The following is a 26,089-nucleotide window of genomic DNA, read 5'->3' on the forward strand; positions in this document are numbered from 1 at the left end:
GGTGCCATAGCAACTGCCTGCATGCCTGACTTATTTTATTTTTTCACTTCAAGAACCTAGGAAGAGATCTGCTGAATCAGACCAGTGGCTCATTCAGTCCAGTATCCTATCTTACACAATGGCCAACCAGTTCCTTTAGGGTCCAACAACAGGGCACAGAGGCTGATGCCTTCCCCTGATGTTGCTTCACAGCTCTGAGATTCAGAGGATTAGTGCTTCTGAATGGGGAGGTTCCTTTTAGTCACCACAGCCAGAAGCCACTGACAGAACTGTGCTTTGTTTACGGTTGCGTGCTTCTCAGAAGGTGAACAAGTTCGTCCTTTGGCCTGATCCATAAAGGCTCTTAGGTTTTTACTGTAAACTTGGGATAGGTCAAGCCTCTTCACTTGAAAACATATGAAGCTATAGAGAAGAGTAGCAATGCAAAAGAACAATGGCAGCACAATATATGGAATACAAAAATATCAACAATATTGTGCAAGACACACACTCTTGAATAGTTTATACAAAATTCAGTAAATTGTATTGTGTCATATAATGAACAGCCTACAAAAGCAGGCATACATTCATACAATCAGAAATTAAAGCCAAACAAGAGTCTCAAATACAGTGTTTCAGGGAGGACCCCTCACAGTCTCTTAACTTTCCAAATAGAGTACTAAGACTCAATAATAAAGTTCCACAGGAGTCCCTCCGTTGCTTGTTGGCTTCTGAAGGAAAGCCAACAAGCAACTTGGGTCTGCCTTTGTCACTGAAACGCACATTGGAATACACAGCATAAATTGATAAGATCAATATGAAGAGATATATTTTACAGAAATTTAAATAAGCATAGCAAGTTAGACATAAGTATAGATCCAACGTAGAAATATGGTATTACATCAGCAGCAAACAATGAAATTACAAACTGGGTCATACATGCAGCTAAAAAAAAATCATGACTACACGATGCATGCCTTGGATCCATGCTTTTAGTGCCATAGTTGTGCCACAAAATATTGGATCTGTTTCTTACGGTTCAGTCTGGGGCCTGGCTTTGACATGAGATTTGATCCTGGATTTGGAGGAGTTTGGTGGGATCCATGAGGACCTCTGTCAATTCAGATTGTAATTTTTTTCCCTTAGGAGAAAATGGAAGAGGGGAGACAGTCGTAAGTTTTTGGCATCCTCACTGGGGAGTAAAATCGGGTATAAAGAGTAAATGAACCATTTGCTGTTGCCCTTGGCTTTTTTTCCATCAGAACTCTGTAATGTTGAAGTGGATTCTCTGTCAATTCAGCTTGTACCTTTTACCCTTAGGAGAAAATGGAAGAGGGGAGACAGTCCTAAGTTTTTGGCATCCTCATTGGGTAAAAATCGGGTATAAAGAGTAAACGAACCATTTGCTGTTGCCCTTGGCTTTTCCCCATCAGGACTCTGTAATGTTAAACTCTTGGCCCTGGGAAACTGCGCCCACCCAATTCTACTTTTTGTAGTTTTGTAAACATGCTTGTCTAACTCAACACAATCCTTCACGCATCTGATAAAGTGCTGGACTCTTCTGTCACAATAAAAAGACGTTGACCTTTCAGGCCCCACAACGACTCTCTCTGATTTAATTCCTCTGTACGTGAAGGGGAATTGAGGCGTGCCCGGTTTTATCAGGCCGGTTCGTGTGAGGAGCCACAGGCGACTGACGGCCGGCCGCTCCCAAATGCTATCCCCGGCGATTTCCCTTTCCCCTCCGTTCCAGTAGAGGCCGCTGTGGGTAAGTAGAGGGGACCGCTTTGTATGCACCGCTTTTCCGGTCTTCATTGGGTGGAGGCGGCGAGTTCGGCTGCCTCGCGCGTTTGAGGGGTGTTTGCAAGTTGGTGGACCGTCTCCTTTCTTTGGCTCTTCCGTCACCATGAAGCCGGTGAGGATGGGGGACCCGGGGGAGGGAGGTCCGAGCGCCGGTGTGTTTGGGCAGGAATTCCTCTCGTGAGCACCGGGGAGAGTAGTTGGGGGCAGTTTTGGAGAGCATGACACGTGTTTCGACGAGACACGCCGGTGCGATGCGGAAAGGAGTGTTACAGGAAGGCTAAAATAAAGGAGAGAGGGAATGAAGGTTTATATTACAGAACTGAGGCGGGAGGAGTATGAAATTAGGTGAATTGTTTTTTTAGGTGAATGGGTTTTTTGCGACTCTGTGAAGGGGAGAAGTCTGAGGGACGTATTTTCTTAGGAAGGAGCGGGAACAGAAAGCATAATGGGTCTTGCTTTTCTGCATTGCCCAGCACTTGAAAGCGACTCGGGACAATACAGTTAAATATCTGAACTGTCGAGAATAAAGCATCAGGAACGGGCGGTAAGCAAGTTAAATGCTGCCGCCACCTCTCCATAGGCTTAAATGGCTGTATAATTACTGGGGAAGAGCTTGTGTAGACTTCAGCTTTCACTCTCCGAAGAGATCTGTCAGGATCTGTTGGAAGGGAAGATTGTAATGGGAAAAGTTATGTTGTTATATGAGAGCTAGCCAGAATAAATATGGACACTTCACACAGAGTATTTGTTGTTTCAGCATCATGCAATTGTGTTGTTTTTTTTGCTTCGTACATTAATTATCTTGCTTGCATAGTGTTTTCCAAAATACGAGCTCTACTCACAACTCTTCCCTGTTCTCATTCACACCTGTTAACAATACTGGTTGTTAGAAGGTAAAACTTGTGGTGTGATCCAGATTTGGGCTATCAATCCTAATTCTGCATCCATGTGTGATGTTTGTTCAGTAGTGCTGCCGAAGCAGTGAATTCTTCAGTTTGACAAACAACTCTTCCTCTTGTTGTTCCTATTGCTTTGTTTTCATTGGTTTTAAAAGCCTTGAAGTAAGATATAAATAAGAAGTCTCACAAATGGATATAAAAGGTCAACTAACTTTCTTTGTTTCTAGAGAAAAAATACCAAACGGGTCCCAAGCTTCCGCAAGTTGTTGAAAACAAGTAAAGTAAAACTTGAAAACAAATTTAAAAACAAACAATATAAGCAGCAGAGCACTGCTAAGAAGTACCGAAAAGAACAAAGGAAGCTCAGGCAGGCTGTCAGAGATGCTGCAGCAAAGACACCAGTACCTTTGGAGGTTTATAAGAAAAGGCAACCAGGTGAGAAAACAGGGTATGGGATTTAGTATTTCTGTCAAGCGCGCTCATTTCTGTACTGCATTTTTCTAGACAGAGCAGGTCACCAGCTCTCCATTTCTCCCCCCCCCCCCTTATTTACAGCTAGTGGGCAAGTAATAAATCCATCTGGCCCTAGGATGTTTATGCTATAGCCTGTCTGATGTTACCTTCAAGTTGCCTCTCCCACAGTTTCACACAGACAACCCTTATCTCTTCCCAGAGTAGTGTGAGAATGTTTGATGTTTCCAATAGTCTAAAATTCCTTAGTAGTAAAATAGATAGTTGTTTAGTAACCTTTGAACCCGTGACTCAAATATGCATCTGTATGGTAACCTTTGATGATATCCTATATAGCAACTATGTAACTGTTTGTACGTCATTACTCCCAAGGCTTGTGTTCTTGGTACAGTTCCTGAGTTTCTAACAATAAACCTCCTTTTGATTTAAAACAAAGGACTGGTTATTAAGAAATATCGGCGCTTGACAGTTTCCTTTTCTTTTACAAATACTTACTCAAGAATACAATATTCACACAATTTTGTTTTTCACATTGTGAAATAATATACTGCATCTAAAGTCTTGAATACAGGGTAGACCATAAATACATCTGCAAATGAAGACGTTTGTGGTGCCTTGAAATTTTGCTTGATAGGTAGTATAAGTTCCATAGGTCACATCCAGGATTATCAGTGATTTACTCCTCCCATTTGAACCTTCTTTTCACTGTTTTGATTATGGCTTGATAGTACTGAGCCTGCTTGCAGGGAGAGCAGAATATAAATATGAGGAAACAAATTAATAAATACTTGAATTTGTAAGAAGTTTTGAAGCTGATAACAATCCTCTGCAGCTAAAGAAAGTAATACAAGTAATGTGAAAATTGCCATCACTCTCCTGGAAGTAAGTAGGTCTCTGACAAGGCAGCATTTACGTTTTAAAGGATAAATAATTATATTACCATCAGGGCCGGCCCTCCTGCTGGGCAAACTAGATGGGTGCCTAGGGCGCCGGTAGGGTGGGGGTAGCAAATTGGGCTCCCCCATCCCCCCTCCTGGTGCCCCAGGCAAGCACCTAGTTTGCCTGCCTGCCTCCCCCGCTGCTACCACAGCCTGCCACCATTGCTGCCGCCACCCACCCCTCCATTCCCTTCACCCCTCCGCTCATGGCTCCGCGTGTCCCCCATCCCTGCCGTGGCTCTGCGACCCCCTCCCCCTGCCACGCCTCCTCTTCCCTTTGGAGTTTGGACCCTTCCCCCCCCCCGGTGTCATTTTCAACGCTGGAACCAGCTCTAGCACTGATTCCGGCTCTTTAAACCCCCCCCCCCGGCCGAACACTCAAAACGCAGCTAAAACCATGCCGCGGGGGCGGGGCGCACTCACTGGCCCTCAGGAAGAGCGTGCTGAAAGGATGACCCCCGCTGCTACTGACTCCTCCCGGGAAGGAGGAGCGGGGGTGCTTGGGGGGGGGGTGCCAGACAGGGAGTCTGCCTAGGGTGCCATGGGGCATCGGGGCGCCTCTAATTACCGCTATAAATAACTATATTACCACCAGAAAACTGCACTAATGGCATGGCAAATGGTAATTTGAACCTCAAAAGTGTAGAGTTTGTCCATACAAGTTAGTGAAAAGTTGCATAAATTTAATCAAGTTACTTTCCTTGAATATTAATATTCATGATCAGGGACTTGGCATGTATAAACTTCCTTAATCTTGTTGGATTGGGCCAAAAATCCATTTCATCAAAAATGTTGTATCCTGCCTGCCAGGTGCTCCTGGAAAGTTTACAGGTATGATGTGCAAGCAACAGGATCTTCAGTTTTTTAATGTATTTATTGACTTCATTTATACCTCTCCTTGCTCTCCAATGGGAACCCAAAGCAACTTACATGGTTCTCCTCTCTGCTGTTCTCACAACAGCCCTGTGAGGCTGAGTGTGTGACTGGCCTAGAGTCATGCAGCAAGTGTCTTTGGCAAGGTGGGGGCTATCATGATCTTCAGTGCAACTTAGAATGTGATTGTACAAGGGTCAACAGCCAGAGATGCCTCCACTGTTATTAATGATGAAGGACAAAAGTCCCTTTAGCTAGCTGAGTTCCTGTTCCCTTCTGTGTTTCTCCTCCCCCACTCCCATCTATGAGGTCATGGTATAGTCCAGACTGGGAAGCTGAAAACCGAATTAAGCTATTTCAAGTCCTTTAGGTATTTTTTTATGTGTGTGTTAGTTCTGTAGTTATTATATTTTAATTATGTATTTATATTATCTTTGCTGTACATCACCCAAAACCATGCTTAGGTGGGGATTGGGTGATTCACAAATTTAATCTAAAAAGTTAAAAATGCTTATCCTTTTGAAAATGAGAATTGAATCCTGGTTGGTATAATTGGCCTGAGAGACCAGCACCAGTTAGTGGCTTTAATATTTTAAGTCCTCTGTTTGTGGATGGAGAATTGATTTCTGAGGTAGACTGAAAGAGTTGGCTATGTTACTATTAATGCAATGTAAGAATATAAAGGTAGTGTACGATTATAAACATTAATCTTACCAACTGTGCCACAGTTGAATTCTTTGCCCACTCCCATCCATGGAGCCCAGTGATTAAACAAAATGGCATATTTCAGTCTACCTTAATTGCAGTGTCTTTATAGTTATTCTTTACATTTGCCTCTGCAGAAAGAGAGGAAGAAGAAGGAGCACTTCCTCTTGATATGATGGATGAAGATGATCTGAAACTAATGGAGGAACTGGCTCAGAAGGCATCTTTTGTAACAAGAGATTTGTCTTCCAGGTAAGAGTCAGCTGTATCACGTTAGAGGGACTTTTGCAAGTGTTTCAACACTACAATTTCCTAGTTTGTTGAGAATTAATTTAGTGTGCATTGCTGCAAAGAATTTATAAAGCTATTCAGTGTTCCAAAAGTCACGTGTCTTGAGATTTCTTGTCAGATTTAAGATGATTTTATAGATAAAAGTTCTTTCTTCTGGGGCTAGCACTGTTTTCTCTTAGTACTTTACTATCCCTAATTTCCAAGGGTAGCTCTGTTGATCTGCAATAGAACAGCTAGATAGCATCTTAGAGGCCAACAAGATTTTTCAGGGTATAAGCTGTTGAGTCAAAGTTTCCTTTTTTTGGATATGAGTCTATCCGTCTGTCTTAATTTGTTTCCTTACTACATCATGTGGGTATTGTAGTTCCAAAAAAGTCTGTTGTAGATCCTGCAGGTGAGAATTTCTGTCTGATGCGGGGAGTTTTTTAGCAGGAATGCACAGGAACATAGTTCTGGCTGGCTTGGTGTCAGGGGTGTGTGGCCTAATATGCAAATAATGGTATCAGGGTGTGGCCTAGTATACAAATAATGGTGTTGTGTGTGGCCTAATATGCAAATGAGTTCCTGCTGGGCTTTTTCTACAAAAAGAAGCCCTGGTCTGAGGGATTGGAACAGATGCAGCTGTAGCGTAGGGCTTGACTGGCTGTAGATAATGGATCATTGGGTGTGTTTAGGATGGTGACTGGAGGCATGGAAATATATGGCAATGAGTAGGTTTCTTAGACAGTTTTAGGCTTCAATTATGTATTTATACCATAACATATTTGTGCAGACATCTCATATCAGATGAATGGAGCTTTGTTTCTCGAAAGCTTATACCCCGAAAATATTGTTGGTCTCTAAAGTGCTGCTGGAGTGGAATCTAGCTCTTATCCTTAGATGTATCAATCAGTATTTCTGTATGGCTGGAGGGAGTGGAGCTGACCTCGCTGTCATATAGTAAGTTTGTTTAAAAATGATTAGAAATGTCTGCCAGTCACACACCCTCATCTCAGCCTACTCCACAGAGTTGTTCTGAGGATAAAATGGAGGAGAGAAGAATTATGTGAGCCATCTTGGGTTCCATTGGGGAGAAAGGTGAGGTATAAATGTTGTTTAAAAATAATCCTTGTAATGGTAACGCTTTGTAAGGAAATGTTATCTGCATAGTCCCCAGTGCAAACCATGGTGTCCTGAAAGGTTTTCAGTGGCTGGTGAGTCACCAATTTTTATTTTTTTAAAAAAAGTTGAATGGAGGCATTTTTAAGTAATGATAAATTGGAGAAGAATGTTTTCAATATAAGTGGGTCTGTATAGAGCTCTTAAGGAATTGTGTATAATATGTAATAAATTCCTGAATCTTACCCTGTGCAGTGAACCTGTTCATGCCAAGAAACGGAAGCATGAGAGTGTGATTGAGAAATATGAGAAGATGCCCAGGCACATGCAAACCAAGCCTGAGAAAGAACTTATTCATCTGCTTCCCATCAAAGACAAACATGGAATTATTCCACAGACCATGGAAAAGCCAGGTGAGGCACAATTGGGATTGCCAAGCAAGCAGTCAGTTTTTAAAGACTTGGAGTGCTGGTAGAGGTGAATTTTAAATAATGCTTTCCCCCCCTTACAGTAGTTGAGGAAGAGGAAGAGGATGAGAGCGAACTAGACGAACCCACAGTAGTGACACAAGGTAAATGCCTTTTATTTTTAAAGTCAGTTGTTGGATTTTTTTCATCCAGATAATGTTACTTTTTCTCAGAATAGTTCAATATAAGTACTTAATTTATCTAGAAATATCTTGAAGTTGCTTGCTTGCTGAATTACTGAACCCAGTAAGCAAAGTAGATAGGATTCTATCAAGGAATGAATTACTCCTAAATTATTTCCAGATGTTACAATTAAGGACTTAGAAAAAGTTTGGTGGGGATACCAACATCTTTAACTCTCTTCCAAATATCTGCTCTTGCGAGCTCCTAATGGAAATGCCACAAGCACATGAACAAAATTTTTACAAGTGTACATATATGTATAAGTATTAAAAAACTGACTAGCAGGAAACTTTTGTCTTTCTTTGTCACCAGCTGTTGAAGAACCTTTGCCTGTTCTCACAACTGAAGAACTGTTAGTTCATAGGAGAAACAAGCTACAGGAGAAGAAGATACACATAGCTGCATTGGCATCTGCCATCTTGACTGATCCAGAAAATAATGTAGGTGATGCTAGATCTGCTCTGAAATCTGCTAACTAAAAATCTCAAATAAAACTTCGTTTTTGGAATGCTTTCTCCGCAGCCGGAACCCAGTCTAGTGTATATCTCACAATTATGGTGGGAAGTTAAAATCATTGGATTATAAGATGTACTTGTCATGATTCTGCCTGATACCTGTTATGCCTTGTATCCCACATGTTTAGCGTAATTGCCAGAATTTGTTTGTGGATTGGAAGTGGGATTCTCTTTTCTTAGATTTCATTTTACTGTTGGATGATATTTCAGTTGTTGCATGCATAGTGTAAAGAGCCTCAGTTACAAATTTGTACAGAGGTGGTATCTAAATACTTCAAAACAGGGCTCTTTTTTTGTTAGAAAAAGCCCAGCAGAGATTCATTTGCATATTAGGCCACACTCCCTGATGCTAAGCCAGCCGGAACTGCATTCCTGTGCATTCCTGCTCAAAAAAAGTCCTGCTTTAAAAGAATATATCAGTATCCAAAAGCTGGTTGTCTCTTTGGGTTCTGAGTGTTCTTCCATAGTTAGTCTTGGCAGTGGTTGTTGGCAGTCCTTACCTATGGTAACAAGGATATTTTTTATGATTACCTATATCTGCCACGTATGCGATTACCTATATTTCATGAGTATATATGTTGTCCTTGAGCAGATAAAGAAGCTGAAGGAGCTGCGTTCAATGTTGATGGAGCAGGATCCCAATGTGGCTGTGATTGTACGGAAGCTAGTGATGATTTCGCTGATGGAGATATTCAGAGATATTACTCCATCTTACAAAATCAGGCCTTTAACTGTGACTGAAAAAAGCACAAAGGTGAGGTTACAGAAATGTAAATAGTATTTTTAACTATGGTTCAGTGTAACATTGGGAGGGTGGGTCTACTTACTTTTTGAATAGAGAGAAAAATGAATCACTATATGTCAGTGAAACTATTTCTCTGCATGTATTTAGAGGCCTTTTTTCACAGCACATGATTTTTTGTCACAGGAGGCCCCTGAAACTCACTCCCTTGTGCCCAATTTATATTTCGTTTCAGGGAAGATGAATTATGTGCAGAAACCTCAGCAAATTCATAAACTGTTGCCAAGCCCATTTCCAAACTTGGAAAGACTTGGATGTCATTCTCATTCTTTTCCTGATTTTTTGTTGTTGTTGTTGTTGGCTATAGCTGGCTGCAGCTAGCCTCCACATGGTGAGCAGAAAAGAGTCTCTCCTTCCTAGCCTCTCATTTAGTGTTGAGTTCCTGTAAGTGCTGTCAGAACTACACTCAGAGTACTAGGGAGACAGGTGGAGTGGGAAACTCACTTGCCTGCTGGGAACATCAGTCAGCTGCGGGTACCACAAGGTGAAGACAGAAAATGATGTCTCTAGGTCAAATGCACAGCTCAAATCAGATAAGAAATAGGATCTGTAATGCTCACTTTTGTATTGAAGGTCAGCATTGCAAGAAGCTGCAGCATGCATTGCAAACTCAGGAAGCACAAATTTGTGGGGCATCTATACTGTACAACCTTAGCCAGAGGTGTCAGACTCAGGAAGGATGGATCTGACTTAAATGGGACTTTGGTCAGCCAGGCCATGTGTGTCATAAAATGTAATGCCACGTACCGGAGATAGAAACTTTATAAAGGAAACAAACAAACAAAATTAAGATATTATACCAGTTATTGCATTGGAGCCCCACATTAGGAGGGATGGTTGTTAAAACTAATATTTCTCTGCAAAACTGGAGTAGAGTTTGCTGAACTCTATATTTTAACTTAGGCTGGTCCCACCCACCCCCACCCCCCTTAAAAAGTGCCTGCCCTAAGTTGGAGACCAAGTCCTCCAAGGAAAGGCTGAAGGAGCTGGGTATGTTTAGCCTGGAAAGGACAGGATTGAGAGGTGATATGATAACCAGCTTCAAGTACTTGAATAGCTGTCATATCGTGTGGAGTTGTTTTCTGTGGCCCCAGAAGGTTGAACCAGAACCAACGGGTCGAAATTAAATCAAAAGAGTTTTTGACTAAATATTAGGAAGAACTTCCTGACAGAGTCTGTGAATTTAGGCAAATCATGAGAAGGTGAGCAGGGAGTATTGCATCTCTGCTTAGTTCTCGTGGCCCTTTCTTACATGTCCAGGGAAATACTGTATTGCCACTTTGGCAATACAGTTTGCAATACTGGCTGCAATTTTCCTCCAGGTCAGTTTGGCCAGGGATCCTGGAGGTTTTGGGGGGGGGGGGCAGGGGGGCATCTTCTGGGTGTGGAGCAGGTGTCACTAGGGTGTGTGTGGGGAGAGGTATTTGTGAATTTCCTGCACGAGATGACCCTGGAGGTCCCTTCCAACTCTATTATTCTAAATTGGAAAGGGGGAATAGTGGGATTTTGCAAAGCAATTTTTAAAATAAAAAAGAAGCACAAGGATCACAGCAGAAGGGGTCCCCCATCAGCCCCTGCTTGTTAGGAGGATTACGGAGGCCAGGAAGTTTGGCAGCCCAGCCCTCTGCTTCTTACTCTCAGATGGCAGCCCTGCCCTCTGTTCTCTATAGCCGGAGGCAGCTCAAGCTCAGAACAATGAAGAGGGGGAGAGAAGAGAGCCCCACTTGCAGGGCCAGATTAAAGGCCTGGGCAGACTGATTCCAGCCCTCAGGCTGTAGGTTTGATACCCCTACCTTAGAGGTAATGAACAGTTTCTGCTTCTTACTTGTATGGTTTACTGACGGTTTTCAGTGTCTGCATCAGAGACTTTTTAGGAAATATTTTTCCTTGGGGAATTGTTCAGTGGTTTCATGGAAAAGAGAAGGTGCCACTTGGACATCTTGCTTATTTATTTATTAAGTAGGTTTTAATGTCTGAAGTTCAGATAGTGTTTGAAATTATAAATGCTTTGTATTTGTTAGGAAATGATAAATTTATGGTAAAATATTTCCCCAAACTCTTTGTTCACAGGTTAGAAAAGAAACTCAGAAATTAAGAGAATTTGAAGAAGGCCTTGTGAGCCAATACAGATTTTATTTAGAAAATCTGGAGCAAACAGTGAAAGGTAGGTCACTTGGTTGGAGGGTGGGGGACGTATGGCATGGTCTTGTTCCTTAAAAGAACAGGCAAACTAAAATGGATTGTTCATAGATTTTCAGTATAGCTGCTGATTACACTTAGAGGCAGCTGTGCTTGTTGTGTTTTTTTCTGCTCTGTTTTTGTGATTCCTTAGGTCACTCATCTACTCTGCAGGAGTACACTGAATGTATGTAACTGAAGGAAAGCTGAAACCAGCAGAGTACATGTGATCTACATACAAATTTCTTGTGTTATAATAATCTCCATGCAGGAAATAATTGTGTGTGGAGAGTGGTCCTAATTGAAAGCATACAAAAGGCCCTCAGGCCCTAACCTCCAGTTTGAGATTGGTTTTAGCTATTACCCATTATAGTTGTTAGACTAATAAATAATCTGTATCAGAATGGCAGTTCCATATTTTTCCCTTGGCCACTAGGGGGCTAAATGTACCTTTTTAAAAACTCGTAGGCTATCAGTGAAAAGAAAACCCAGTTTTCTAGTTTGAGATATCTGAAATCACCCTTGCCATCCTATCCTGAGAATGGAGCCAGCAACCATGGAAACATGTCCTTATTTGGGGATTGGGGTACCATTCTTACTGTCTTACTCCAGAGCACTGTGAAATTATAAAAAAGTTTAAAGCCATTTTTACAAGCGAGGATTAATCAAATTCTTGTAATTTGGGAGACTTTATAAGTGAAACAAAAATACAGTGTGCGTGCTGAACTTAAAAAGTACTATCTCTTACCATCTCTTTTACATTAATAGCATAATTAGTGCTGAGTTTGACCTAAATGCCCCGTGAGGATATATTGGCCAAAAGCCTAACTCAAGCTGCAATATCCTTTTATAGTTCTCTATTTTTTATTGTCACTTTATTGCTGCCTTTCAGATAGACAGATTATCTTCTAGGTGCAGCTTAATTATTGTCTTATGTGCTCCAGGAAATAATTTTGTGAAGCCCCATCTTGGTAGATGGATGAATAGAAAACCAGTATTTTGTCAGTATTTCCAAGTTAAGTCATCTTTCAGATCAAAAAGCAGACAGAAGGAAAAAGGCTGCAGTGAGCCAATGAGTGAAAAAAGATATAATTTTATGTGTTAATTGTCAGCCTCTTTTGAGATGTGCAAAGAAACATGCAGTTGCTTTTACTGATCAGATTATTAGTAATTAGGGAGGCTGATGGGGGGGAAGAGCTATAATGTTGCCCTTTTTTGCCTAGATTGGAAGCAAAGGAAGCTGAAGAAAAGCAATGTGATTTCCCTGAAGGCATACAAAGGCCTTGCAGAGGTGGCTGTGAAGTGCCTGTGTGAGCTGCTGGTGTCCCTGCCTCACTTCAACTTCCACAATAACATTATTGTCCTTATTGTACCACTCATGAATGATGCTTCAAAACAGGTAGGTCCCCCATATTGGCTTTGACAGTACTGGCTGCCCTTTTGATGCTGAAAGTAGTTGCATCTCACTCTGAAGTAGCCATTAGTGGAATAAAAATGTGTGCTGAAAACTTAAGACATTTTTATGATGGAAATAAATTTTTTCATGTAGTCAGAAACCCTAAACTTAAAACTGTTGACTTCTCAGATTTCTGAAATGTGTTGTGAGGCAGTAAAGAACCTCTTCAAGCAAGATAAGCTCGGCGTTGCCTCCATTGGTGTTGTGAAAGTAATGTCTGGCCTCGTGAAAAGCCGGAATTATGATGTTAGGCCTGAGGTAACTTTCATAAAAGGGCTAGGGTAGTGCAAAGATTGGGGGGGGGGGCACGTCTTCCAGTATTGAACCTTAAATATTTGCTGTTTTCTTTTGAAGAACATATGTTTGCAAGTAAAAGTTTTATTTATGCCAAGAGTGTTAACTGTTCTGTTTCCTTATTGCTTATCCATAATGTGGCAGCTATGCTCATGTGTGAGAGATACATTAGCTCAAGTTGGTGCCTCTTGCTTGCATTTTGGTAGGTTTGTACTGTTAATAAAGTTTTGGGAATAAATGCTTGTGGATTCTCTTTAGGTGTTAATGACACTTCTTCATCTGAGAATTAAGGAAGTAGAAGTTAAAAAAGATGCAGAAGACATTGCACCAAAAAAGAGATTCATGTCTTATAAAGAAAAAAGGAAAAACTTGTCAAGGATGCAAAGAAAGGTACAGTCGTGTTATGCTGTGTGAACAGGGGTTTCCTTAGAAAATTCAGGGGTTCCATCAAACTGTGTTCTGTTCCCACAGGGAGTTTGAGGTTGTTACTTAAACACTTCCCCATGTCACATGGCCAATCCCCCTTGAAACTTGGGACTTTGAGAATTGGAGTCCACTGTTTGAAGAAAAAGTGACCCAATTGAGTTTTTGGTGTACTTAATACAAATTCTTTAGGTCCTGCCCATTATTTGTCTCAGCTGTTAATCATTGTGGATGTGCTTGAAGTAGGTCTGTAAGCAGGTGAATACTTTAAAGTAGGGTGATGAAAGATCTGTCAATGCTGTACATAAATATATAGCTTGTTTACTGTGCCTGTATTCGCTCCTTCTCCTTCTGATGTGCAGATATTGGCAGCACAAGCTTTGTTTGGCTGTGATGGTCAAACACAGGTGCCTTTGCAGACTGGAGTTTGTTTCCACCTGCAAGCCAGGCTCCTAGCTTTAGTCCGTTGTCACATCTGAATACAGCCTCAGCTTTGAGCTGTTTCCCCCTCCCTCCCAATTCAGTTTCATCTTTGTGGGTTGGGTGCTGAATGTTTAATTGAACCAGCCATCCTTTTATCAAAAGGTTTGTAGAATATTAGAAAAAAGTGCCTCTCCTATCATCCATAATTAAAAATCTCAGTCTTGTCAGAGTATTTGTCACCTTATTTAAAGGGTCTGTGCATTTTCAGTGGAAGAAAGCAGAAGAGAAACTGGAGCGAGAACTCCTAGAAGTGGAAGCCTCTGAGAGTACTGAGAAAAAACTGAAACTGGTAATTTTTCTTTCCCTCTTTCTGTGGGTATTATACTGAATATCATATCTCTTATCTGGGAGAACCGGGTTTGATTCCCCACGCCTCCACTTGCAGCTGCTGAAATGGCCTTGGGTCAACCATGACCTTCGCAAGAGTTGTCCTTGAAAGGGCAGCTTCTGGGAGAGCTCTCTCAGCCCCACCCAACCTCACAGGGTGTCTGTTGTAGGGGAAGAAGATATAGGAGATTGTAAGCCGCTCTGAGACTCTGATTCAGAGAGAAGGGCGGGATGTAAATTTGGAGTTGTATGAGAAGACTGTGGATAGAATCTGCCAAACATAAGGCTGAACTCCAGATTGTTTCCTTGATCAAGGCTGGTCAGGAATTAAGTATTTCTGAGCATAGAATAGGCGAAAGGGGCATGTGCTGGGAGCAAAAGTTCTTCTTTTAGCATTGCATGATTATAACTTCTTTAAAATTAATATCTTGTTCTGTCGTTGAATGCTCGAATGTGTAATGTGAGCAGCAGCAGACTAAACTCTAGTCACCGAGTCATTGTTATTCATAATGCTGTGAGCTGCTAATTAAAAATATTGAGCCACTAGGATGTTGCAAAAAGGTCTTTGGGCTAAATTTTTCTGTGGGTTAAAATTTCTGTGGTTTCTCTTTAAGTGTTATTAACACCTAAAGGGAATCCACAGGAACCTGTCATGCCTGTAAGTTCAGTTTCTTTAAAGTGAAGCCTGAGTATCCTATGTTTTCATTTGTTTGTACTTTCCACTGCAGCATACAGAGATCTTGAATATTGTTTTTTTAACTTACTTCCGAATCCTGAAAAAAGCTCAGAAGTCTCCCCTCTTGCCTGCTGTGCTGGAAGGTCTTGCAAAGTAAGAATTTTGAGTTCTAATTATCTTACTAACTGGACACATCACGCTAATAGGAAAATTATACATACATTCTCCCAAAGCTCTTTCAGCCCCACCTGCCTCACAGGGTGTCTGTTGTGGGGAGAGGAAGGGAAGGTGATTGAAAGCTGCTCTGAGATTTCTTTTGGTAGTGAATGGTGGGGTATAAAACCAACTATTATTATTATTATTGTTATTATTGTTATTGTTGTTATTATTATTATTGTTGTTGTTATTATTTATAGAACATTTAAGCCCTTTTAATGTAAAATCCTGAAACCAATGTTTTTTTTTTTAAGTGTGTGTGTGTTTGTCTGAACAGAAAACTTTAAAAACAAATACTACTTTTAAGGAAATGACTACCTGCTATCACCTATCTTAAAACAAACCTTGTTGAGATATTTGCAAGATCTGTGTGACAAGTTACTTAGAACATGACCTGCTGTTAAATCTGCATTCAGTCACACTGGAGAGCGGGGCCCAGAAATTCCACTCACTCCAACTGAATCGGGAAGATTTGATTACTGTTGTATCTCCAACATTAACATATTACAAGAGACCATGAGTTACTCTGCAGTCTGAGAAACATACTCTCTCCATAGATCATGTGCGCACATGTGTGAATACCTTTCCCACTACAGCCCACCTGTCTGTCTCCAAGGCTTTCTTGTACCCCAAGGTACCTTTTTTTTGGAGGTGCAGTATGAAGGAGAAGGTGAAAAAAAAATCCATTCTGTAGCCAGAATGACATTCACAGTTGTTTGGATCTAACCCAATTTCCTAAAAGTGACACCTGTCCATTTGTAGGTGGTGTTTTTTTCTGTTACAGTGTTCATTTCTGACTGTTCAGCTTGAAGTTATACCTCTCAACTCATTTTCATCTCTCTTGTGCTTATACCAGTGTTTTCCCTTAAAAATTGAAAGCCTATTAATAAACATGAACAAATGCTTTTGTAAAATCACATCTGTATGTGTTAGAGTGCGGATGGATAATTACTCAGTGCTACTGTGAGTCTCCAGTCAGACCTTGACTAGTGACATGGAATGCTATTCTTTGCAGTTGTGGCATCTGACCAGAGCGCAGAAATCTGCAGAAACATGACCTTTGAGAATGTTACACTTAAGAATGTTCTTAAAATTGAATGATTCAAATAAGACCGGTAGGTATTCGGTAGAGTCACAAACATTACTCTCTCAATTTTAGATTCGCTCACCTAATAAATCTGGAGTTTTTCGATGACCTTTTGGTTGTCCTGCATTCTCTTATCATGTCTGAGGTAAGTTCATTTCCTGCCTAATAAGGTAAATAATCCTTGATCTGTGTTAGTGATTGATTGAAATGTTTTGTATTTCCAGGTGCTAAGTCACAGAGAGAGCTTGCACTGTGTTCTTTCCGCCTTTCACATTTTGTCTGGTCAAGGTAGGCCTCTTTATAAAATTAGACTTGATTTTCATGAGTTTGGCACCCTTGCTTAGCCCGTATGGGCCTATCACTATAGTTCACTATAGTCCTCATTAAACTTCCTGGGTCATCAGAAATGTAATGAGAGTTTTTAATAGCTTGGAATCTCACTACAGCCTTGGGAATGTGACACCCGTCAGATTGTGGGGGCACGGGATGGTTATAAAACAGCAAGCAAGTTTTCTGCTTCACATATTCTAGGACTCAGTCCTTGTAACACAAACAGTTTTTAGGGCTCGTCTATGGTGAGCTTAGCAAAAATAATGTCCTGATTAGAGCATCGTTTTCTTTTGTCGTTTGGGTTTTGTTTTGCTTTTGTGTGTGCAGATGAGTCCCTTGCATCCTGAGAAGCAAGGACCTATGACCACCATGTGGCTTGAAGGAAGTATTACTGTTATAAAGCTACAAACAAAGTTTTCTAATTTGAATTAGGACACACTTGTGACAGGCTGAATGTCTGTTGCTGGAGTTTACTGAACAAAAAAACCCCCATGGATAGTTGCGCATGCCGCTGTTGTCTGTTGGGCAGTGTACGGATTGGCAGGATCATAGCTTTGCTGCTGCTCGTATTCTGCTTACAATCCAATAAATTTTGCTGTATATCTGTAATTAAAACAAAAATTTATTAGGACACCACATTTCTTCAGCATGCTGTTATCCATTGGAGGTCAGCCCCTGTAGCATTGGTCCTGGTCTGGACTTCTCACCGCTTGGAGGAAATGTGAAATGCTTAACAAATATTGTCAGCTATGGAACTAATTTTAATTGGTGCTCCATTTTGAATAGGTGATGTTCTTAATATTGACCCTCTGAAGTTCTACACGCACATATACAAGACACTATTTAAGCTGCATGCAGGTAATTCCTTATTTTGGATTTATTGAATATGGAAAATGTGTGATTTTATCCATGTACCAAGGATATTTTTGCACAGGATGCAAAGAAACTGAGGTGCTGTAGTTGCATCCAGCTGTTTTCTTCATAGTTGGTTCTTGTTTGGCAAAAATCTCAGGACTAGCTTTGTATACATAAGTGGAAGGTTGGGTTGAAACTGCATGGTATCAGTAGACTTGTGTAGAGTGTACTGTTCTGGCTTTTTAGCAGAGAGAAGAACTTAACCTTCCTTGCAGCTCTTTCAAGGAACTCTGCAGTATTTCCTATTTGTGGAAAAAGTGTTATTTATTGAAACCAGAACTACCTAGTATCTATAAAGGAAACACAGGAGAATTAGGGGGTGCCTTCAGTCTTTCTGGGAGATTTCTTATGTTTGCAGCATGGGTTTTAATTTTTTAGCATCCTGTGTTTCAGGAGCAACCAATGATGATGTAGCAATAGTTCTACAGTGCCTGGATGTGATGTTCATGAGGCGCAGGAAACAAATATCCCAACAGAGGGCGCTTGCTTTCATAAAGCGCCTCTCCACACTAGCTCTCCATGTCCTTCCAAACTCCAGCATTAGCATCTTGGCAGCCAACAGAACATTAATGCATGTAAGTTCTCAATAATATGTGCAATCTTCTGGCCAGTTTGCACCTTTGTGGGCATTGCTGTACAGGGAACTGAAATGAATGAATACAATTGAAATTCATACCTTGTTATACAATTTTAAGTGTTATTCTCCCCCTTCCCCCAAAAAAACCCCACACCTCCCAAGTTCTGGTTTGTTTCTGTTGGCTTGATGTTTAGAAGAAGAAGAAGATGATGATATTGGATTTATATCCCGCCCTCCACTCCGAAGAGTCTCAGAGCGGCTCACAATCTCCTTTATCTCCCTCCCCCACAACAGACACCCTGTGAGGTGGGTGGGGCTGGAGAGGGCTCTCACAGCAGCTGCCCTTTCAAGGACAACCTCTGCCAGAGCTATGGCTGACCCAAGGCCATTTCAGCAGGTGCAAGTGGAGGAGTGGGGAATCAAACCCGGTTCTCCTAGATAAGAGTCCGCATACTTAACCACTACACCAAACTGGCTTTCAGTCATTCTGGGGCTGACCCTTTTTCATTCATGTCAGGAGCAGAAAAAAGTGGGATTGTTGTAGCATACCCTTCCCACCCATTTCCTTCAGTTTTCTCTTCGGTGGGCAACCAGGGCAGGGGCAGGGTAGTGCCTGCAGATTCTGCTGTTGTTGATGCAGTTATTGTGGGTATCCGGAATCACCTGGCAGAGTTGGTGGCATTGTTTTATCATCACTTTGTTCTTAGCTTGGATCCCAGAAATTGGAACTCGGGAAGTGCTGTAGGCCTGTGAGGTTCACCCTAGGCTCTTTATTCATTATGAGTACTTTGTTGTCTCTGTACTTATATTACACAAGCGATGGTCAACAAGCATGACTTAAACAAGCCTTAAGCTCAAACTGCTTGTTGTATATTGTTTCAGTGCCCCCATGTGTCATTGGAGAGGCAGCAAAGCTGCTGAATGGTTTGTGCCCTTTCAGCATCATTTGGAAGAAAAAGATTTAGGCACATTGTGCTTTGCCATATCCTGCATAAGTTCCGTTCTTGTTGGCAGTTCATTCTTTTCTCAGTGCATTGCCAAAAGGATTTGGGCTGCTGTTAGTAATTATCCACTAGGGTGTCATGATGTTCTTTAACAAGTTCTGTAAGGTCACGATTGTTATTAATGGCCTTAATGGTGTAATATAATCAGCAGTATCCTTACTGTTGTCCACAATGTTCCTTTTGGTTGCAGTACTACCACGTGTGCATAAGGTAGGCATGACAACACCTACCTTTGTGTAGTTTTACTATTGATTTTTAAACACTTTATATTTGCTCATAACAGTGGTATTTTTATAACCCCAGCCCTTCCTAGTAGCTATACACTCACTATGAATTTGAAATAACAAATATAAACCTAAAAAACTGGATGCTAATACTGCTAATGAATTTTTTAAAACTCCTTGAATGATCAGGGTTTTTTTCCCTCCAAGTGTTGTATCTTCCTTCTGATTTGCAGATGTGGGAATGATTCTATATTTTCTGTTCTATGGCTACACGATTGGCTCGATAATAAATGTTCTGGATTGCTTATAGCAGACATGTTCTCTAGGATTCAGTAGTTCTTTTGGTTTGGACCGACCAAAGTCTTACAGAACACGTAATGGAGAATTTTTTCCTAAAAAATCCCAGCCTGGCCTTTGTGATGCTTGCTTCAGTTTATTCCAGGCTGGACCTAATGTGACGTGCTGTAAGCATGAAGCCACTTTGATGTAGTGGTTAAGTATGTGGACTCTTATCTGGGAGAACCAGGTTTGATTCCCCACTCCTCTACTTACAGCTGCTGGAATGGCCTTGGGTTAGCCACAGCTATCACAGGAGTTCTCCTTGAAAGGACAGCTGCTGTGTGAGTATCCTCACAGCCCCACCCACCTCACAGGGTGTCTGTTGTGAGGGGAGAAGATATACGAGATTGTAAGGCACTCTGAGTCTCTGATTCAGGGAGAAGGGTGGGGTACAAATCTGCAGTCATCGTCTTAATTGTTCAGAAGTTTCATTTAGCTCAAAATACACTCCATTAGTGATAGAAGGAGCTGGAGGGGAATATTCACTGGTACTAATATGGGGACAACTGAAAATCCCAATGTCTAAAGCTGTTTGTGGTCTCATCTATAACAAGGAGTCAAGGCATGCCCTCTCATTCTCCTTCTCAGATGCCCTGCTGCACACCCCTTCTTTATTTAGTAAGGTCAGCAAGAGCAAGGAGCTGGGCATTTTCAACCACAAGGTGCCTGTTTCAGACTTCTCTTTCATGAGCAGCCTGCCTGGCCAGCTCTGCTTTCACCTTCCTGGAATTAAAGTAAAATTTTAATTTCAAGAAGCATTTGAAGTTAATTTTTAGTTTTTAGAACACTGTTTTGACTGGTGTTTCAAAATGGTGGCTTAAAAATAAAATCTGTGTTATGATTTAAAATGATAGCTTGTGTGCATCTGGAATTTTTTAAAAAATATTTATATGCTAGACTGTTTAGGCATCTGTGGGGACTCAAAATAAAAGAATTAAAATATCTTTGTGATGGGATAGGGAAAACTGGTCCTAGTGTCACATTACATTAAGGGTAGCCATGCCCTTTATCAAACTATTACAGTTCATATGGACTACAAAGGTATGGTTTATTTGGGTTTGTTCTATATTGAGAGTGCCTATGAATTTCAACAGGCAACATGTATATACTTAATATGCTCCAAGCTTTCTGCATGATTTTTAAGTTATATCAGACAAATATCACAATAACTGTGTATTGAACATGTTTTTTCTTCTCCTTTCTCCCTTTGTATGGTGGCATTAAAGACTTTCCCAAAGACAGACCTGCTGCTAGACAATGAGTCTCAAGGAAGCGGACTTTACCTTCCAGAACTGGAAGAGCCAGAATATTGCAATGCTCAGAATACAGGTCTGTGGGAGTTGCATGTTCTACGGGTGAGTCTCGCACTGGTTGACACCATTGTGCTTTATTTTGTGGTGTTCTCCAAGGAAATCTTGTTTTCATAAAACCATTTTTAGCACAAATTAAACATCAAGATTCTCATTCTATTTTATAACCTGAATAGTGTTCCCTCTCCAAACTGGAGAGCTGGTTTGGTGTAGTGGTTAAGTGCATGGACTCTTATCTGGGAGAACTGGGTTTGATTACCCACTCCTCCACATGCATCTGCTGGTGTGACCTTGGGTTAGTCATAGCTCTCTCAGAGCTGTTCTGTTTAAGAGCAGTTCTTGAAAGAGCACTTTTAGCCCCACCTACCTCAAAGAGTGCCTGTTGAGGGGAGGGGAAGGGAAGGGAAAGGAGATTATAAACCACTCTTAGTGAAGGGTGGGATATAAATCCAATCTCCTCCTCTTCCTCTTCTCTCCTGAGGCTTTTATTTACAACTGGCAGGGTGCCTATAAGGTGTATTTTTCCTGCAAGGCAAATAGTAGCACTGGGTAAAGAGTTTAATGAGTTTTCAGTTCTGTTTTTGCTGTTATCACATGATGTTTTTCAGTGCACATTGAGTACTACCTTCAGATTTCCTATCATGTAGATTTTTTTCACTTTTATTTGGAGGCTGCTGTTTTTTTAACTCAGTGTTCCAGTTTTGCACACTTCCATGTTTGTTCTCTTTCCCAGTGCTTAGATTATTCACAAAGTAATATACAATTGCACATTTGGACCTACAAATTGGTTCTGCCCATTTTCTCCACTTACTGTGCAACAGCTTTGATCTGAACCTTCAGACCACGCACACCTTCCTGATGCAGTTTTTCAGGCACACTCTGTTTCTGAGACCCAAAGCAGCAAGACGCTGGGAGGTTTGTCAGCTGAGTTCCAAGGATTTTTAAAGTTCTGCACATGACATTTCCCTGGGGTGGCCATATGTCCTTTGAGCCCTGCCATAGCTTCTACTGCCATTATAACTTGGACAGCCTTAATGGCAACTTGCCATCTTTCTTCCAGCCTTAAGAGCTTCAGGCTCCAAAATAAGAAGCTAGAGCCTACCTAGGGGCTAAGCTTATAAACGCAGTTTAAGGGTACTTCAAGAAGTATGTGTACTGCTGTTGCATTTGGATTCAATTAAATGGACCCAGCTGTTGTCTAAATAGCCTTCCTCCAATTCAGCTGACTCTTCTGCCAATGGAAGAGGCATGTAAGTTGGAGGAAGGTGTCTTGGACTGGAAGAAGACTTCAAGCTCGATCCAAAAGGAAAGATGGAGTATACATACGTTAATAAACAAATTAACTTTTCTTGGTGGAGTTGAAGAGGGTTTTTTGTGAATTTGCATTGGTTGGATTGCTTCAGTACTGTTGATCTGTAGACCGAAGCTTTTTAGCAATGCTTGTTGTTTGTCAAAGTTCTGCTTGTCTTATTACTGCTGATCAGAAGATTTGTTGAAAGATAAAATGGGGACATTTTTAGTTTCATCTTGGAAAAGGTACAAGACTGCTCAATCACACTTGCCTTGCATGTGAGTAGGATACTGAAAGCTGAGAGAATGCAAATGGCTAAACGTAGTGCCCTTAAAAGACACGCATATCTCCATTTCCTTTTGTCCAATATGTTTTCAGAGACACTATCATCCAGTTGTCCGGAAATTTGCAGACCATCTGGTTGCAGGTGCCCCGTCCGAAGGATCAGGAGCTCTGGGGCCTGAACTGAGCCGGAGGTAGGAGTGCTGAGTTGTGTGGAGTGTGTTTTTAAAGGGTGTAGATGTCAAGAACAAAAGCCCAGCTGTGTTTCTTGGCCACAAGGCTGACCAACCTCCTTTTGTAGCATACTTTTTTGTTATTACCCTGAGTGTGAAGTAGTATCCATCAGTGAGAACGGATAAAATTTGCATATCTTTCCACATTTTTTTCCGAGATACATAGCTATGTTAGTCTGTCTGTAGCACTAGAAAAGAGGAGTCCAGTAACATCTTAAAGACTAACAAAATTTGTGGCAGGGGATGAGCTCTCGTGAGTCACTGCTCACTTCTGCAGATACAGCTAGAATGCAAGTCCAACTGCCCTTATATCTTGGAGAGTGGAGGGATTTCAGTTGGCATATGGCAATAGGAGGCGTGATTGGACTAGGTGTGATATGCAGAGGGGTAGTGGGCATGGAGAAATCAATATTGGTAGTGAGAGAAGAAATCTAAAACCGTTTTCGCACACTGCTCACCTTGGAGTCACGTCCCTCTTCACTGCGCAGCGTGTGCTCGGATTTCCCACCATCTGCGCCGGAGAAGCAGGAAGAGCTGTGGCTTCTGCATCGCAAATGGAAACTGGGTTTTAGCGATTTCCATTTGTGACGCAGAAGCCGCGGCTCTTCCTGCTCCTCCGGCGCAGATGGTGGGAAATCCGAGCAGACGCTGCGCAGTGAAGAGGACGTGACTCCGAGGTGAGCAGTGTGCGAAAACGGTTATTGTCTCAATTCAGTCCAGGAGGATGCATTGTTTTCAGCTTCATAATCAGCTGTAATTCAGGTTTCTAATCTTCCTTTGAAATTCTTTTGTAAGAGAACTGCTTCTTTTAGGTCAGTAACTGAATGCCCTGGAAGATTAAAATGTTCCCCCGCTTTTTTTTTTAATGTTCAACTTTCCATTCTTTTTCAATGCAATGTGTGTAAATTGCAAATTTATTCTCTTCAAATAGTCTGTTAAGATGAATTTTCCTATATCATATACCATAGGTTGCCTACAGAACTTTTTGAGACCTACAGTACTAAAGGAATGACTTTCAACCCACAAATCGCTTCAGTTACATCAAGAAAAAAGGTACCTATTTTCCAGTATTGTTAATTTCTGTAATTAGCGAACTACAAGATTTGACTGAACTTTGCATCTGTTATTTCACCAGCACCCACAACTAATTCTTTCTGTCTTCCGCTGGCTGAGCTGGTAAATGGTTAAAAGACACACTGGCACCCAGCCTAGTGAGAGGTTGGTGCATTCCCCCACCCAGTCCATAAAAATGGCAGAGAAGCTTGCTCTCCAGACTGTGGCAAGCTTAGAAATGGCAACACGTGAGTCCTGTAGCTCCTGTGTCCCTTCAAAGAACAGGGTCAAGTGATCCTTTTCCTGAGAGAAGGATCTTGTGCTAGGCTGAGACGGCAGAGAGAGCGTCGCTGTTTCTAAAGGTATCCTAACCTGACACTAGTAAAGTGAGCCCTGCTGTTTCAGGGAAAGAACAAGCCTTACACCTCCTCCCTGGATTTGGGGGTGCTTGTAAGCATCCCTTCTTAGCACCTTTCAATCCAGCATGAGGTGAGGGGCTGATTCTTCTTTTCTTCCCAGTGAATGGGGGTGGGAGATGGACAGGATCTCTCAAGGGAAAAAGTTTCATTCAAAGGACAGGTTTCTTGCATCGTGGTTTTCTATGAAATGTGGAAGAGGTTTCTTCTCACCAGTTCTGAACAGTTGTGGGAGATACTTTCTGTGCAATGAAAACCTTAAGGTTTATACTTGCTAATTTCAGGGAGAAACTTTACGAGGAGAGTCTTTTCTGAATGAAGACTTGAGAGAACTGTTTCAGACTGAACTTGGAAAGGCTGCTGTCCAAGAAACTCCGGATTTTGCTAGACACTTAAAGGCATCTGTTTCATAAGTCTGTTATGTACTTGTGTAGGCTATTTAAAAGAAAAAATACATACAAAATTCCCAGTGACTGGCTCCAAACAAGATTCCAGTTTTATTTTTAAACTATGGATGCTAGGACTTGGGGCAAGGAGGAAACATGGTGTCATGGCAATTGTATTGTGCTGTTCCCAGAACACACAAAATGAATAAATTGACTCTGTGTTCAGAAACCAGGATTAGCTGATTCTGTATTATTTAGGTATGTATAATATTGTACAGTATTATCAAATTTTAACAGGAATTGGTTATTGGAAAATTGTTTTACTTGTAAAATATATAGTTTGCTTTAGTGTGGACTAATATTTCTGATCTGGCCTTTGATCAACTGCATTTTGAGAATGAGCAAAAATTACATAGTAGTTCCAAGAAAAGTATAGTTTCTTGTGGCATGAGTTTTATAAAAAAATGAACATGAAAAAACTTTTTGTGTTCACAAAAGATAATCATCTTTATACCCCCACAGATTTAGCTAATCACTTGATTCTAAAAAGACCTCAGACTTGTCTTGTCTTAGCTAGAAGGGCCCATGAGAACTTTGAACAAGTCTATTTGTTTTTAAGGATTACAGCTCAAGATTCTTATCTACAGTCAGTGCTCAAGGGAGTGCCGTCTGCACATGGACACCTTTCTTGTGGTCTGGCACTCTGTTCTGGTAACACTATTCTTCTGTCTAATTTAAAGACTAAATGTAAACAAACAACATTCTTTTCTAGGTTTAAATAGTGATAATCTTGCCTCAAATTAATATAAACTTGGTTTCTTTGCCTCATCAGAGTCTATTTTGTTCCTCTTGTGTTGGAGGTGAACAGTGCATTTTGCAGGCAGTGAAAATTAAACTTTGTAGACTGTCCAATCAGATTAAGGTTTTACATTCCATTCAGGTTCAATCTGTTTTTCAGCATTTTACTTGCTTTGAACTGACATGCTCTTTGATTTATTCATATAGTAAGACCCTAGTGGACAGCACGTGTATTGCCATAGCTGGTAGTTTAAAAAAAAAAACATTTTGAACAGTTTAATTTGTACCAGAATTATCGAGAGTAAAGCAACCTGAGTTATGCATTGCTTTGTGCAGGTAATATTAAATAGCTTTTAATAGCATTTAGTACATTAACAAAAGAAGGAAAGTTACAGCCAGCACTAACAGACTTATAAAAATGTCAAAGCTCATGATTTTGCAAACATATACACATCCTTTACAAGTAATTCTATGTAAACAGAAATGACAAGATATATATTGAAAACACAACAGAATAATGTTCTCCTATGTTAAAGATGAAAAGCTCTTTAAATAATTCTGTCAGCTACAGAAGTACCAAACAGATTTTGAAAATAGATTTTTAAAACTTCAGTACTACATTGCCATTTCTATTAAGAATTCAGAAGTAAATCTTCAAGTGGTTAGGTTTAATATCTCTGCTGACTAATATTGTAAAGGTTTTGGGGGGGAAAAAGATATTTCTTTCCTGAAAGTACTTTTCACTAAAATCAAACATTTCTCCTAAA

At 41.0% G+C, this 26,089-nt stretch overlaps 1 protein-coding gene across 1 annotated transcript; it reads left to right on the top strand.

Annotated features, from left to right (window-relative positions):
* The first annotated feature begins 1,725 nt into the window (after positions 1-1,725).
* Positions 1,726-24,885, top strand: NOC3L (NOC3 like DNA replication regulator). The gene is made up of 21 exons (XM_060241328.1): positions 1,726-1,894; positions 2,909-3,116; positions 5,806-5,920; positions 7,313-7,470; positions 7,569-7,628; positions 8,020-8,147; positions 8,815-8,976; positions 11,095-11,188; positions 12,426-12,601; positions 12,788-12,916; positions 13,211-13,342; positions 14,067-14,147; positions 14,914-15,014; positions 16,237-16,309; positions 16,389-16,452; positions 17,281-17,352; positions 17,803-17,984; positions 20,780-20,908; positions 22,533-22,630; positions 23,638-23,722; positions 24,423-24,885. Exons 1-21 carry the CDS (start codon positions 1,886-1,888, stop codon positions 24,549-24,551), a joined length of 2,385 nt encoding a protein of 794 aa, XP_060097311.1. The 5' UTR covers positions 1,726-1,885; the 3' UTR covers positions 24,552-24,885.
* The last annotated feature ends 1,204 nt before the right edge of the window (positions 24,886-26,089 follow it).

Source organism: Heteronotia binoei, chromosome 6 (assembly GCF_032191835.1).
Source record: "Heteronotia binoei isolate CCM8104 ecotype False Entrance Well chromosome 6, APGP_CSIRO_Hbin_v1, whole genome shotgun sequence".
Lineage (NCBI taxonomy): Eukaryota > Metazoa > Chordata > Lepidosauria > Squamata > Gekkonidae > Heteronotia > Heteronotia binoei.